The sequence below is a fragment of the Lathamus discolor genome, chromosome 4 (genome assembly GCF_037157495.1).
Source record: "Lathamus discolor isolate bLatDis1 chromosome 4, bLatDis1.hap1, whole genome shotgun sequence".
Lineage (NCBI taxonomy): Eukaryota > Metazoa > Chordata > Aves > Psittaciformes > Psittacidae > Lathamus > Lathamus discolor.
Genome location: NC_088887.1, coordinates 44583286 through 44597023, shown reverse-complemented (window position 1 = coordinate 44597023; position 13738 = coordinate 44583286). Strand labels below are relative to the sequence as shown.

At 45.9% G+C, this 13738-nt stretch overlaps 1 protein-coding gene across 2 annotated transcripts; it reads left to right on the top strand.

Moving 5' to 3' along the window:
• The first annotated feature begins 1576 nt into the window (after positions 1 to 1576).
• On the top strand, positions 1577 to 11953 carry LOC136013445 (organic solute transporter subunit alpha-like). Of its 2 annotated transcripts, none has more exons than XM_065677255.1 (8): positions 1577 to 1893; positions 3158 to 3309; positions 3426 to 3499; positions 5071 to 5229; positions 8201 to 8312; positions 9167 to 9313; positions 10682 to 10787; positions 11249 to 11953. In XM_065677255.1, the coding sequence occupies exons 1-8, from the start codon at positions 1815 to 1817 to the stop codon at positions 11434 to 11436; spliced, it is 1017 nt and encodes a 338-aa protein (XP_065533327.1). In that variant the 5' UTR covers positions 1577 to 1814; the 3' UTR covers positions 11437 to 11953. The 2 variants fall into 2 exon arrangements, with proteins under 2 accessions (XP_065533327.1, XP_065533328.1); XM_065677256.1 differs by lacking the exon at positions 1577 to 1893 and adding an exon at positions 2424 to 2514.
• Positions 11954 to 13738: the final 1785 nt, after the last annotated feature.

Below are 13738 nucleotides of genomic sequence, written 5' to 3'. Positions count from 1 at the left end.
GCCCCTGATCATCCTCGTGGCCCTCCTCTGGACTTGTTCCAACAGTTCCATGTCCTTTTTATGTTAAGGACACCAGAACTGCACACAATACTGCAAGTGAGGTCTCACAAGAACAGAGTAGAGGGGCAGGATCACCTCTTTCGACCTGCTGGTCACGCTCCTTTTGATGCAGCCCAGGATACGGTTGGCTTTCTGGGCTGCAAGCGCACACTGAAGCCGGCTTATATTTCTCATCGACCAGCACCCCCAAGTCCTTCTCCACAGGGCTGCTCTGAATCTCTTCTCTGCCCAATCTGTAGCTGTGCCTGGGATTGCTCCGACCCAGGTGCAGGACCTTGCACTTGCCATGGTTGAACTTCATAAGGTTGGCATCAGCCCACCTCACAAGCATGTCGAGGTCCCTCTGGATGGCATCCCTTCCCTCCAGCATATCAACCGGACCACACAGCTTGGTGTCATCGGCAAACTTGCTGAGGGCACACTCAATCCCACTGTCCCTGTCACAGACAAAGATGTTGAACAAGACCGGTCCCAACACCGATCCCTGAGGGACACCACTCGTTACTGGTCTCCAGCCGGACATCGAGCCATTGACCACAACTCTTTGTGTGCGGCCATCCAGCCAGTTCTTTACCCACCGAGTGGTCCATCCATCAAATTGATGTCTCTCCAATTTAGAGAGAAGGATGTTGTGCAAAGCGTTTGACACTGTCCCACACAAGTCCAGGTAGATGACATCAACTGCTCTACCCCTGTCCATCAGTTCTGTAGCCCCATCATAGAAGGCCACCGAATTGGTCAGGCAGGATTTGCCCTTAGTGAAGCCATGCTGGCTGTCACCAACCACCTTGTTGTTTTTCATGTGACTTAGCATGCCTTCCAGGAGAATGTGCTCCAAGATTTTGCCAGGCACAGAGGTGAGACTGACTGGTCTGTAGCTCCCTGGGTCATCCATTTTCCCCTTCTTGAAAATGGGGGTTATATTTCCCTTTTTATAGTCATCGGGATTCTTCAGCTGTCATTTCTGAAGACAATCCATTGTGGCCCCAAGATGTTTTCCCCGAGTGCCAACAGGTCATCATTACATGGGTAGTTAGGGCTGTCCTCCCCACCCCAAACGCTCCTTTGCATTGACTCATACAGTGTGTTACCTGCTGCTTTGCAACCCTGTGCTGTAACCATCTGTCCGCTGCTTCTGGCAGGCAGCTTTCAGCCTGACTATCCAGAACAATTCAACGGGTCACCAACCTCCATCACTCTGTTACAGCCTGAAAAGGCTCAGGCAGCAGGGGTCCTTCCAGCACGTGAGACATGTAGGAAGGGGAGAATCCCGCAGTTTGTTCCTACCCTCAAGGCGCTCTCCTTCAGCAGCAGGTGGTGCAGCTTTCCACCCCACGGAAGCCAACATTATCGACAAGTCTTCGGTGAAGGCTCCATGGAAAGCCCTTTGAAAGCCTGGCACATGGACCAAGCAACCATCTGCCTCCGCAGGCAGAGACCGCAGCGGCTGCTCTGGCCGGGCTGGGTGCAGGCGGACTGGGTGCACGGGGGAGCCCAGCCCGCTCCTCTGCTTGGTCCCCATCACTCTGCGGCTCCCACCCATCAGTGCAAGGGGCCGCTGGGCGCCAGGCGGCAGAGCGGAGGCCGGGCCTTGCCCGCCTGCCCCGGGCTAATCATTAACCGCCCCTCGGCGGCCCGCAGCAGCCGGCAGCGCATCGCTGCTCCCGCCGTCCGCGGGGACCAGAAGGCGAGCACCGAGCCTCGTCCCATCGGCACCGCCAGCGCAAGGCAGCTGGCCCTGCCACCGCGCCGCCATGGACGCTGAGGCCAACGGGACCCTGCACCCGTCCTGCGGCGCCAGCGAGCCGCCCTACTCGCAGGAGCTTCTCCAGAGTAAGTGCGCCGCCGGGCAGGGCCGAGGGGCAGCGGGAGGGAAACGGGGTCTGCCCGCTGCCGGCCGGACAGCCGCTGACAAGCCGGGCAAGCCGCGGCGGGTGGATGCCCCGGCCCCTGCCGCTGCCCCGCCGCCGCAGTTCTTCCTCGGCGAGGAAATCCCCGGTCGGAGGCGGGCGGCCGCTCCTGCCTGGCAGCGGGCCGAGCTGCCGCTGGGTGCGGGAAAGAGGGCGACACGACCCCCAGCCCGAGAGCGCGGGTGCGAGAGAACGGGGTGGCCGGCGGGGATCCCGGTACCTGCCGAGCCGAGCGCTGCCCCAGCCCACACACCCGCGCCTGATCTCAGGCTCCACCGAGGGCTGTGATGTGAGGTGTGAGCTGCTCCACCTGCAGCCAGGTCCAGAAGTGTTTTTTGTAGCAGGTGAGGTTGAAGAGGCTGGGGCAGAGGCTCACCTGTGCAGGCACTCTCGGTGTGCCCTTAGATAGGCTACAGCCACAGTGGGAGCTGGTACCAGGGATGAGCATCACCTTCTGAATTAAACACGACTCCACTGCAGTGCTTTCTCCTGCCTCCAGAAACACACTTCCTGCAAGAAAGTACACCTCAACCATCAGCCCCGGGTAAATGTTGATACCCATGTACAGCTTTAAGGGAGAAGTGAAAAAGAATTTGGTGAAGGCATCAAGTTTTATCTCAGGCTAGATATATCAGAGGCTTATCCTTATATTGTTTGCTCCCTACAAACTTCCATTGAGCCTCTAAAAGAGTTTGCATGCCAAATGAAGTTATGCACAAAGATGCCTATGAACACGCAATGGAAATAAAGAACTAATATTGAGTAAATATGTTTTTTGTTGTAAAAAATGTACTTGTTTTCTGATTGGAAAAGTTCCCAGAATATGTATTTACTGTATTTATTTATTTATGCATTATGTACTTATTTATATTCTGTTATATGTTTACATTAATCTAAAGACATTTGTCCTGGAACTTCATTTTCCTGCATGGGACTTTTGTGTAATGCTTTGAGGCCATGGAGGCATACTCTTCCCATATATTGTCTGTGGATCTTGGAAAGATGTAGTCATGAACTTAAGTATTTTAATCATCCTTTGAAGCCAATGGTCTATCTATCTAGCTAACAATGAGTGCATCTGCTTGCAGGAATGGGGCTAACAAACCCCTCAGAGATGGTGTCATTATATTAAATGTTTGGAATGCTTATGAAATAAATCAGAACTGGTTTATTTAATCTCTCTGCAGGCCTTGACCTACCAGGGAGATTTCTCTTTGCAATCTTGACTCTGATGACGCTAATTGCCAACCTGGTGTTTATAGAGGAAGTGGTCTACATCTACAAGAAAATCCCCTCCTCCAAAAGATCAATCATCATTTGGGTTAATGCTGCAGCTCCAGTGAGTTATCGTGGAATAGAGATAAAATCGAATGTTGAAAATGGGGGTTTCCTGAAAATCCACATGAACCTGCTTTATCTCTGCCCTTCGTACAACCCTCCTCCCTTTCCTTGTAGGTGATCGCTACTACTTCATGCACTGGCATGTGGATTCCTCGCTCAACAATGTTTACAGATTTCACAGCAGCAGTGTGAGTATTCTCCTTGTTTCTAGATGTTGTCCAAACCCTGAATTTCTTCCCTTTAAACATCCTCTGCTCTTGGTAAACACAGTCATTTTGTGAATTTAACAATTCAGTTATTTTTGGTTCGAGTTGAAATTTCTTGGCAGCTCTTTCTGGGAGGTGGAAAATGCTGAAGCAGTTCCCAGTGCTACAGTCCCTTAGTGTGGGAACCTCAATATGAAAGATCTGTGACTCACATGTAATTGATCCCTCAGACTGACAGGAGCTTTGAAGCAGTACTCTTTCTTTCTCTATGTGTCATGTGGAATGAGATTCTGACCCGTGACGACTTCTCTGCACTTTCATTAATGATGAGCCATGGAGGTCTATTATTAGCAAACCCCTGATGAGTATATTGATGTAAAAATGTTCCACGGTTGTCCTGATAAAAACACTCTATGTACAAGCATGACAGCTCTGACACACACAGAGGAGAAGGGAGAAATGTGGTCCTTGGTTTCTGGAGGTGATGGTGCAGCCCTGGTAGGCAGAACAGGGTGGGGAGGATGCTGTGGCCTTGGACACTCCACAGTTGATTTTAGGATGATGTTGGAACCTACTACAGGACAGTGTCTCAGACTGTCATGAATAATCTCACCCCACACTCCATGTCACACTGCATTTACTAAGAGAGTAGAGTAAAAAATGAGGGAAAATAGCATCGGGGAACACTGTTACCCTGCAGCAACTTGTGCAGGTAGTGCAGACTGCCAGGAACTTCCAAAGATCCAATCCTACGGCACCTCAAGTTTGTTGGAATCTACCCTCCTCCTCCCCTGCCCAAGCTGCAGGTTATTGTCCCCTCACTTACATCCACTACCCCATAGTCTTCAGCTGCACAGGAAGCCCCTTTAGGGAGGCAGTGCAGCTGAAGAGGACCTCTTTTGTTTGAAGAGTTTGGATTTCAGTGAAATCAGTTCCCTAAATCAGCCAGGGACAGGGAGGAAAGGGCGGTTGCACAATCTGTAGTTCCTGGGGAAGGCTAAGAATCCATAGCTGGTGAAGGAGGGAGAGGTGGGGCTGCAGCAGTCAGTGCTTGGATCAGCTTTGGCTGGAGAGGAACCACACCCTGGCTGGGACAGCACATTCAATTTTATATATGTATGTATACATATATGTATGTATGCATAGATAGATGTTTGTTGTTGGGTGGTGATTTTGGGGTTTTTTTTTAGAGGAGGGAGAGGACTTATAAAAAGTTTGGATGAGCAAGGACTAGACACCTGTTAGAAAAACATGGTCATAATGGCTTGGGCCAGAAACCCCTCTACTTTAGTAGTGACTGCCATCAGCCACCAGTGTGGCTCTGGGAAATTCCACAGCTGCTCTCTACCTCCGTTTATTCATCTTTCGGTTTTGGTTAGGTTAGGCAGCTCCTAACTCTGAGGTGATGGACAGTTTTTCAAAGATAGCAGTGGAACTTCCGTTGATTGCAAAGCACAGGCTGTAAAAAGCATGGACAGAAGGCAGCACTGGCCTGCACAGGCATATGAGAGACACACAGGCAAACTCAAGCTGGCCTTCTCTTCCTCTTCTAGATTTTTTGCCATAGTTATCCACAAGTTCCTGATGATGATGATTAAAGATTGTGGAGGTCAAAAGCTGCTCCTCAAGCGGTTTGAAAATGGTCACTTCAAGATCAGCACCGGTCCCTGCTGCTGCTGCTGCCTTTGCCTCCCTCATGTGCGCATCACTAGGTGAGTTGCCCTTTAAGGTTTCCCAGCTGGAAAACGGCTGCTGGAATTCAGCCCACTTGGCAAGGCCAGGCTTACAGCAAGGGCCTCCCAGCTTCCTGAAAGTCAGTGGCAAGCTGGCTCTTTTAAACAGTGCCATCACTTTGGGGCTGTACATCACCAGTAATTTATTCTGGTCTTATATTGCATGATTTTGCATTAGAGTCGAGAGGATGAGCTCTCTCAATTTAACCCAGTGCAGTGTTCCCACTCACAGTGATGTTGAGCGCTTGATATCTCCCCAACTAATCCCATTATCTTCCGAGAACCCATTTCTGTAGTAGCAGTGGTGTGTGGGAGAAGAAATTTGTACTTCAGAAACCTAATAATAGAGATTTCAGTTTCTTTTTATTCCAGAAGGGAATAAATGTCTCCAAATCAGGTATTTTTCACAAATTGTCAAATTGAGGCTGCTTTGAAAGAAAATTTCTCTTACTTTGATAAAATTGAAATGTTTTATTCTGATTTTGACTTTAAAACTACTTCAGATTAAAATAATTTTTGGAACAAAAAATGGATGTGATTCCTGGAAAGCTTTGATCTCTAAGAAGTGACATTGTCTGGTGTGGCAAAACCAAGTATTTTCTTCTACTAAACTTAGTATTAAACCATCTTTGAGGAGTGGGGTAAGGTTGGAGAGCTGCACTTACAGGAGCCAATACAGCGTAACATAAACCTTGTCTGCTTTGAGCAGTGGGGCTCTTCCTCTGGTTAATGTCACTGTCATTTACACACCACATCACAGCCTGCAAGCATCAAGTATTTCCCAGGGCTTTCCTGCTCACAGAGTATGAGAATGTTTCTGTCGTGAAAAGCAAAAGCTGAAGGACTGCAAGACAGAGACTTTCCCATGAGGGCCTGGACATTAGTGTCAGAGGGACCGCAGGGACTTCATGGTCTGGTTAAATGAAAGTAACACAGCAGTTTGCCTATGATGCCTTTGCAAAAATTCTTGTTTTCTATTGTAATAATTCTTCTTTTAACTGCCTCATTTGGTATTGTAATTTAAACTATTGTTTCCATCATTTTATTTTAATGGAATAGTACTACAAATTATTTACATGCTGGAGGCACCGAGAAGAATAGGTAACAAACCAGCTGAAAAATGTGGCTCCAAAACTGGATGTAATACAATGATGTAAAATCAACAACTACTGATATAGTTGTAAATGGCTCCTACCCATTTTAATGGGTATTGGTTCAGGCTCATTTCACAGTCAGAGCTGAAGAAATGCCATGGGACAGAGCTGTACTGTAGATCTAATGTGTCGCAAGTATATCTGGTTTTCTTTACACGTCTGTCACCCTTTGTACAGGTTGCAGTATCTGGGAGCTTGGAAGCAGTTCCTCTACTGTGCCCTCCTGTTGGTCAGTCCAGAGGCAGCTTACGCAGATAGCATTAGCTAATATCAGCTTCATTCAGGAGCTAAGTAGTGCCTACTGCTGCTGGGAGGAAGGACAGCTGTCTGTTTAAAAACTTAAGGGTTTTTGTTCTGCAGAGGGCTTAGGGCTCCTTCTCCAGTTTCTGCAGCACTGGGAAACCCATCTGTTGTCTCCACTTCTAACTTCTCGCCTTTTCCCCTGGCAGGGTAGGGTCTTTTTTAAATCTGAGCAGGCAGTACCAGACAGACAAAGGTCAATCTCATGTTCCTCCTGTAGGTACCTTCAGGGGAAACAGGGAGCCGCTCCAAGGGGGGGATTCATGCTTTTAAAAAACATGTACTACCAAGCAGTGCTGGGAAAGCTCACAAGATACAGTAGGCAGATGAGGCAAAGTAACAAGACATACAATGGGGAGAGATGTGGCAGGACAGGTCCAATGGTCAAGACCTGTGTTGACAAGGGAAATAACTTGTGGTGTTGCAGTGACTACACTGTTTGTCAAACTGTTCTTTAAAGCCCTTTGGGAATAAGAAATCTTTGAATAGGCACACACACTTAGTGGCTGGTCAGCTGCAGGCCTTTCCACGGGTTTGTACTGTTCATAATCCTGTTGTTATTACATATATTCATTGAGCAATTCCTATCATTCCAGGTTCATGGCTATATCCTGTAGCATACTGAATGGCAGCCTGTTGTCTGCTGAGGCAGCTCTGATGGCAGTCTTAAGGGCCCAAGGAGCTATCGTGAAGACAACCTTGTCAGGATGGGAAATAATACACAATAGAAGACTAAAACGTGAGCCAGCCATAGGAGCTACAGCTTGTCCTTTGAAGACTGAAGGAGAGTTCATGACAGTCAGCTTTCATGCCCTCTGTTAGAAAGTCCACTTGCCCCTTTCCTGGTGGCCTTTAATGCTGGCTGGCCAGGCTATTGTGTCTGAGCTGTGCCCTGGACCCAGTTTATCCTGACAGAAGTAAGGAAATCCTGAGCTGTCCTGCTGGCCTTGAGCAATTTGCCAAGTGAAAGATAGTAAAGATAGTTCCTTTCTTCTGTTAGAATACAGAGGAGCACAGCCAGGTGCTTACATGACAGTATTCACGATGCATTGAAAACCTTTCACCTAGGTCAGTACGATTCCCTTTCTTGATCTACCACAGGGCTAGGAAGTGTCTGAACAGGAAGGCTGAACTGCCCAATTTCACCAGAGAACTGGAATAGTAAGGCAACAAGGCAAGAGCGAGCAGCATTATTGTTCAGAACTGGTTATACTGCTGCTGGCTCTCTGGTTAGCTTCAGGCCAGGGAAAGACATCACGTTTTGCCCAGCTCTGGTTAGTGTGTAATTGCTGCAGAACAGAAAAGTACTGTTTCTGCAGAGACTATTAAATAATCACTTGGTGATTCTTGGAAGGATTTTCTAATCTTGAAGCTGTTCCTCCCCAGATTTTAGCCTCATGCTACAGTTGACAGCATAAAAAAAAAAAAATAATGTTATTAAAGTTGCTGATAAGATCTCAGCCTATGTGATTTTTTCCTTTGTTTTTCCTGGTCAGGCGAAGCCTCTTTTGGCTGAAGCTGGGCACCTTTCAGTTCGCTCTCCTTCGACCTGTGCTCATGTTTTTATCAGTAGTGCTTTGGACTAATGGCAATTACATCCTTTACAATGTAAGTAAATATTTTAATAGGAGATGGTTCACAAAATCTATCGGTTTTAGGGTTGATGTTAGTATCTTGGACAACTAAACTGTGACATCTGTGAGCAGTTCCAAGTGAGTCCTTTCTGTATTCTTTTGAGACCCTGAAATATAATTTCTGCTGCCCCCCAGACTCTCCATTTCCTGGCTTCTCTTGGAAAGAAACTGGGCATCAGGGTAAGCTAGGCATCAGACTGTGCTCCAGTATGTTTCCCAGCTTGTATGGTTAGAATAACAGGAGTGCAAGTTGCCCTGTGGGATGTTCATGCCTTGTGTTTAGTAAAGTGTAGCCTTAAGAAACAAGTCTAGGTACTGGCATGTAAACAGGAAGCCTAATTTCATGTTTGTCTGTGCAACGTAGAAAAGTTACTACTGTTCTTCTGTTTTGCACCATGTGAGCTGCAAGATGATGGAGCAGTCTGTATCTGCTAATATTTTCCACCTCACAGATAACTCAGATTAAAACTAACACTTTTTTTTGTTGCTGGTAAAAAAGATGACCTGTCTGAGATGTCATGCTACATTTGCTTTCATGAGCTGCTGAGCACCCCCAGGTGCTGCTGGGGTCACATTGAGGGGTTGTGTCACTTGTTACCTTCCCAGGCTGAACAGATTCACAGGTCTGTGCCAGCTGGGTGAGAGTACACTCCAGGTACTGTGCAGTTTCCCCATGCAACCCTGGCAACTGCCACCGCCATCAGCTTTCATGGAGACAGCAATAAGCATTTCAACATTTGCATCATCCAGTTGTTCACAGCTTCTTCCTGGAAATACTAAAAAGCACTGTAAAGTTTTATAGGTATGGTTGTTTGATTTGCTTCTCAGGCATCAACCAAAGGAGCTGCAATATGGATTAGCTGTGTGGTTGGTGTCCTCACCATTATTGCTCTGTGGCCAGTTGCAATCATGTTTCAGCAAGTTAGGACTCTCCTTATCTGTAAGAAGATCATCCCAAAGTTTGCTCTTTATCAGGTGAGAAGTTTAATATTTCCGATGAGAATTTCCCTTAACTACTGATACACATTGTCTCTCTGGTTCTTGGTCCTTTGTTGGAAAGTTATGGTATTTTTTTCCCCATTAAATACACTACGCAAAGGCATATTTTTACCTAATTAAAGCTGCATCCTTTTGAAGCATTCTCCTTGGCTGCTGTTGAGTGTCAGCTTGAACTGATTTACCTCTAGTCTCTCAGGAGTGCTGGAGATGTGAAAGCCGCATAAAAACCCATTTATCTTTAGGCAACTGAAGTCAAAACAGCACCTTCTCTGGGACTCAAAGGAAGTGTTGTAGATGCAGTATCCCAAAACATAATGTTAAAATGCTGGTGTGTACTTTTAAACTAGGAGAGGATGTGGAGCATCATGTGGGTGGCTGTTGTTTGGACTGTTTCAGCATGTCACAGTATTTTGTTTTACAACATTTTTCTTGGTCATTCTGTACTTCCAAGTTAGATATAAGTGAAAATACTGACTGGGAATCATTAAATAGTAAGGAACAGAGCCAGATAGGGATTAGCCCAGGGACAGGGCCACCATCTTCCACACCACCCTGAAGAGAGTACAGCGGAATCCTTCGGTATGCATCCTTCTTGAATAGGACATGAAGGCTGCTGCACTTAGGTCTCTGTGAAGTAAATGAGTAAGCACTTATAAATGCAATAAACAGGACAGTCCCACCCGCAAAGCTGCATTAGGATGAATCCACTTTTAGGATGGCAAATGCTGTTAATGAGAGGGTTTATACTCGGGCAGTTACACCCAGAAGGGTGAGATACACTTTGGTATCTCCAGGGTCCTAGCTCAGCAAATAGCAGGTAATATGATGTGTGACTGTTGCTGAACCTAAGCTGTGAAGAGTCCTTCATCCCTTCCGGCAAAAAAGACAGTCTATATAACTTGGGGAGCACCACATCTCCCTGCTGTGACAAAAAGCGGAGATAACAGAAAAGATGTTCTTTTGGTCCTTCCTCCACTAGGGAAGAACATAAGGTCACAGGTCACATTAATAGGAAGATCTTAGAACATTGTTCTCTCTTATTCAAAGCTCAATAATGTTTAAAAGCCCATCTGGGAGGTCTGTATATATTGTACCTCCTAAATGGAGGGCTGAGAAGAAACACTTTCCAAGCAGATGTTTAATATTCGCATTCAGAACAAGATCATCCTGACCTAAAGATGAATTCTGCAGATTGGCAGGCAGCCTGCTGGTAGACGGGAGGAGAGAGAAGGCCAGAAAGGAGGAATGAGGCAAATAGAGGGTCTGTTATGAAAGCAGAATTGTTGTGTGAACTGTAAACCTTTCTCTTGTGGCTGAGGCATCTGTTTTCTCTTTCTGGTGCAGTTTATTGTCATTCTAAACCACCTGCAGACATCCATTATCAACATCTTGGCCACACAAAGAATCATTCCCTGTGCTCCACCACTCTCCTCTTCAGCAAGAGGAGCATGTAAGTTCTTTTGTGGAGTATGTATGTTCTTCATTTACTTATAAAGGTGCCAGTTCAATGTTGCTAATTGTAATATCTGGTGTTTTCCCAAAATCTTCTGGGATCATGTAGCTTTTGGAAAACCTCAGCTTTTACTTAAAAAGACAATAGCAGAATTTTTATAGGTGTGATAGTTGCAGAGGAAAACTTGATAATGAGAAGATTTGGAGTCAGAAATGAGAGGAAAATAAACCAACATGTATAATTACTCTTAAATCCCTTGGGGTTTGCATATATAACTTACTGCATGCTTATTGATGGGCGGTTCTCTAACTGACTTTATTGCCAAGTGTGAGAGACACTCCCTTATTGGGACAGGGTGGTGAAGCTTGTTCCTTTTGTGCAGATGAATAAGCCAAGTATTTTGTCTCTGATAGTCATTTCCCCCTATGGGGCCTTTTCTTTGCCTCCCTTTTTGGCAGATATGACCCAGCAGCTCCTCATAATGGAAATGTTTCTGATAACCCTCATCTCAAGGGTGGTCTATCGGAGAAAATATGACGACCTAGAGCCTCCGGAGTGTAAGGCTGAAGAAGCTGGGGACAACAAGCAGACTCCAAAGATTATCCTGAATGGCACAGTTAGTGAAGATGGATTGCCAAGGGTTTAGAAGACCTCTGTGCTCCTGTTCTGTGGCGCTGGAAGCTCAGCTTCAGGAGCTCATATATTCTTGCACCACGAATAACCGCTGTCCATGTTGGAACAACTTCTGACATAAATGCCTGTGAGCTATGGTACTGAAAGGGCCACTAGTGGAAAGATAACCCCTTTATTCTCCCGTGATACATACATGCTGTGAGTGGTTTTGTACCATGTAATCTAGTAAGATTTTATACCATGTATTTTTATGCTGTTATTGGGCACTCAATGGTAGCCAAACTGTCTCACAATGTGATTTTATTTTTTTGCTATTATAATGGTTTATGATTTAGTTAAACCAGAGTCATTCCTGTTCATCTCTTTTGACTTTTAAAAATCTTACTTTACTCTTTGTAAAGAGTACTGTACTCTTTTGGAAGCATTTTACATCCTTCCTCCACTAACATTTATCAGCTCTCACTCCGTGCCATGAGCTCAGTATAGCTTATTCTGATCAGTAAATACACTTGAATATGTTTGTTCTGAAATCCCCAAACCTGTCTGGGCTCTCCACCTACAGAAATTATGATCTCTTCAGGTCAAGACTTTTTACGTTCTTTGGCAATTCACCTCCTAACTTGATAAATACACAGTTGCTGTTTGTAAATACGTCCCTGGCAGATGTTCTGTCCTGGGTTCAGCTGTAACAGTTATTTTTCTCCTTCCTATTAGGTGGTGCAGTGCTCTGTTTTGGCTTTAGTCTGAGAACAATGCTGATAACACACCGATGTTTTGGTTGTTGCTAAGTAATGCTTACCCCAATCAAAGACGTTTCAGTCTCTCATGCTCTGCCAGTGAGGAGGGGCATGGGCAGCTGGGAGGAAGCAGAGACAGGACACCTGACCCAAATTACCCAAAGGGGTATTCCACACCACAGCACATCATGCCCCATGTATAAACTGGGGGGAGTTACTTGGAAGGGACCGGTCAGTGCTTGGGTTGGGCTGGATATCAGTTGGCAGGTGGTGAGAGATTGTATTGTGCATCACTTGTGTTCATTGTTTTCTTTTCCTTTTCCTCTTTTAGTTTTATATTTTCTCCCCTTGTTTGTTTCCCTTATCATTATTATTATTGGTGGTATCTGTAGTGGTTTGTGTTACACCTTAGTTACTAGACTGTTCTTATCTCAGCCCGTGGGAGTTACATTCTTTCGATTCTCCTCCCTATCCTGCCTGGAAAGCAGGGGGAAGAGAGGGGAGGTGAGTGATCAGCTGCGTGGTGCTGAGTTACTGGCTGGGCTCAAACCACAACATCTTCCTAGGATGGCAGATTCTCTGTCACTGGCATGGAAAAAGAAAGTAGGAGTTAGAGTCTGAGATGTCTTCTGCCATTGTTCTGTGATGTTACCTGCTGCTTTGGTTCCCTGCATGGAAAATGGGAATAATGATTCTCAGGATCCTTGCGCTAATGGTTTTCTGTGGGGATTAGTGCGATTGAAAGGAATATTGGGGGTGCTGATCAACAGCCAGCTGAACATGACCCAGCTTGTGCCCAGGCAGGCAAGAAGGCCAACAGCATCCTGGCCTCTATCAGAAATAGTGTGGCCAGCAGGGCCAGGGCAGTGATCTTCTCTCTGTACTGGGCACTGCTGAGGCCCAGTGAAGAGAGTGTCAGTCTCTTCTCCCAGGTAAGGATGAGAGGAAATGGCCTCATGTTGTGCCAAGGGAGGTTTAGATTGGATATTGGGAAATATTTCTTCACTGAAAGAAAAAGTCAGGCACTGGAACAGGTTGCCCAGAGCAGTACTTGAGTCACAGTCCCTGGAGGTATCCAAAAGATGTGTAGATGTGGCACTTAGGAACATGGTTTCGTGGTGGACTTGGCAGTGTTGGGTTAACTGTTGGACTCAATCATCTTAAAGGTCTTTTCCAACTTAAATGATTCTGTGATTCTGTGGAATCTCTTTCAAGAAATTCTCACCTCCCCAGCTTCTTCCCCCCAAGTCTGACATGCCCAGTAGGACTTCAGGTATTACAGGAGCTTTTTAATTCACACCCGTTGCTCTGTTTTGCATAAACCATTTTTAATTTTTGCAAATGATCCTGATGTTCTTGGATGAACCTAATTGCTTTGGATTAGCTCACTCCAATTTATAAAATGATACTGTGGTTAGTAAGCATTTGGATATTCCATTTGCTGGGATGCGAGGTGCAGTGCTGTATACTAACATTTATCTATCCTCTTCTAGTATGATCCCTAGAAGTAAATACCCAATCCATGCAACAAGAATGCTTATTCCATACAGTGGCTGGGGAAAATGTTACGTATTGGAA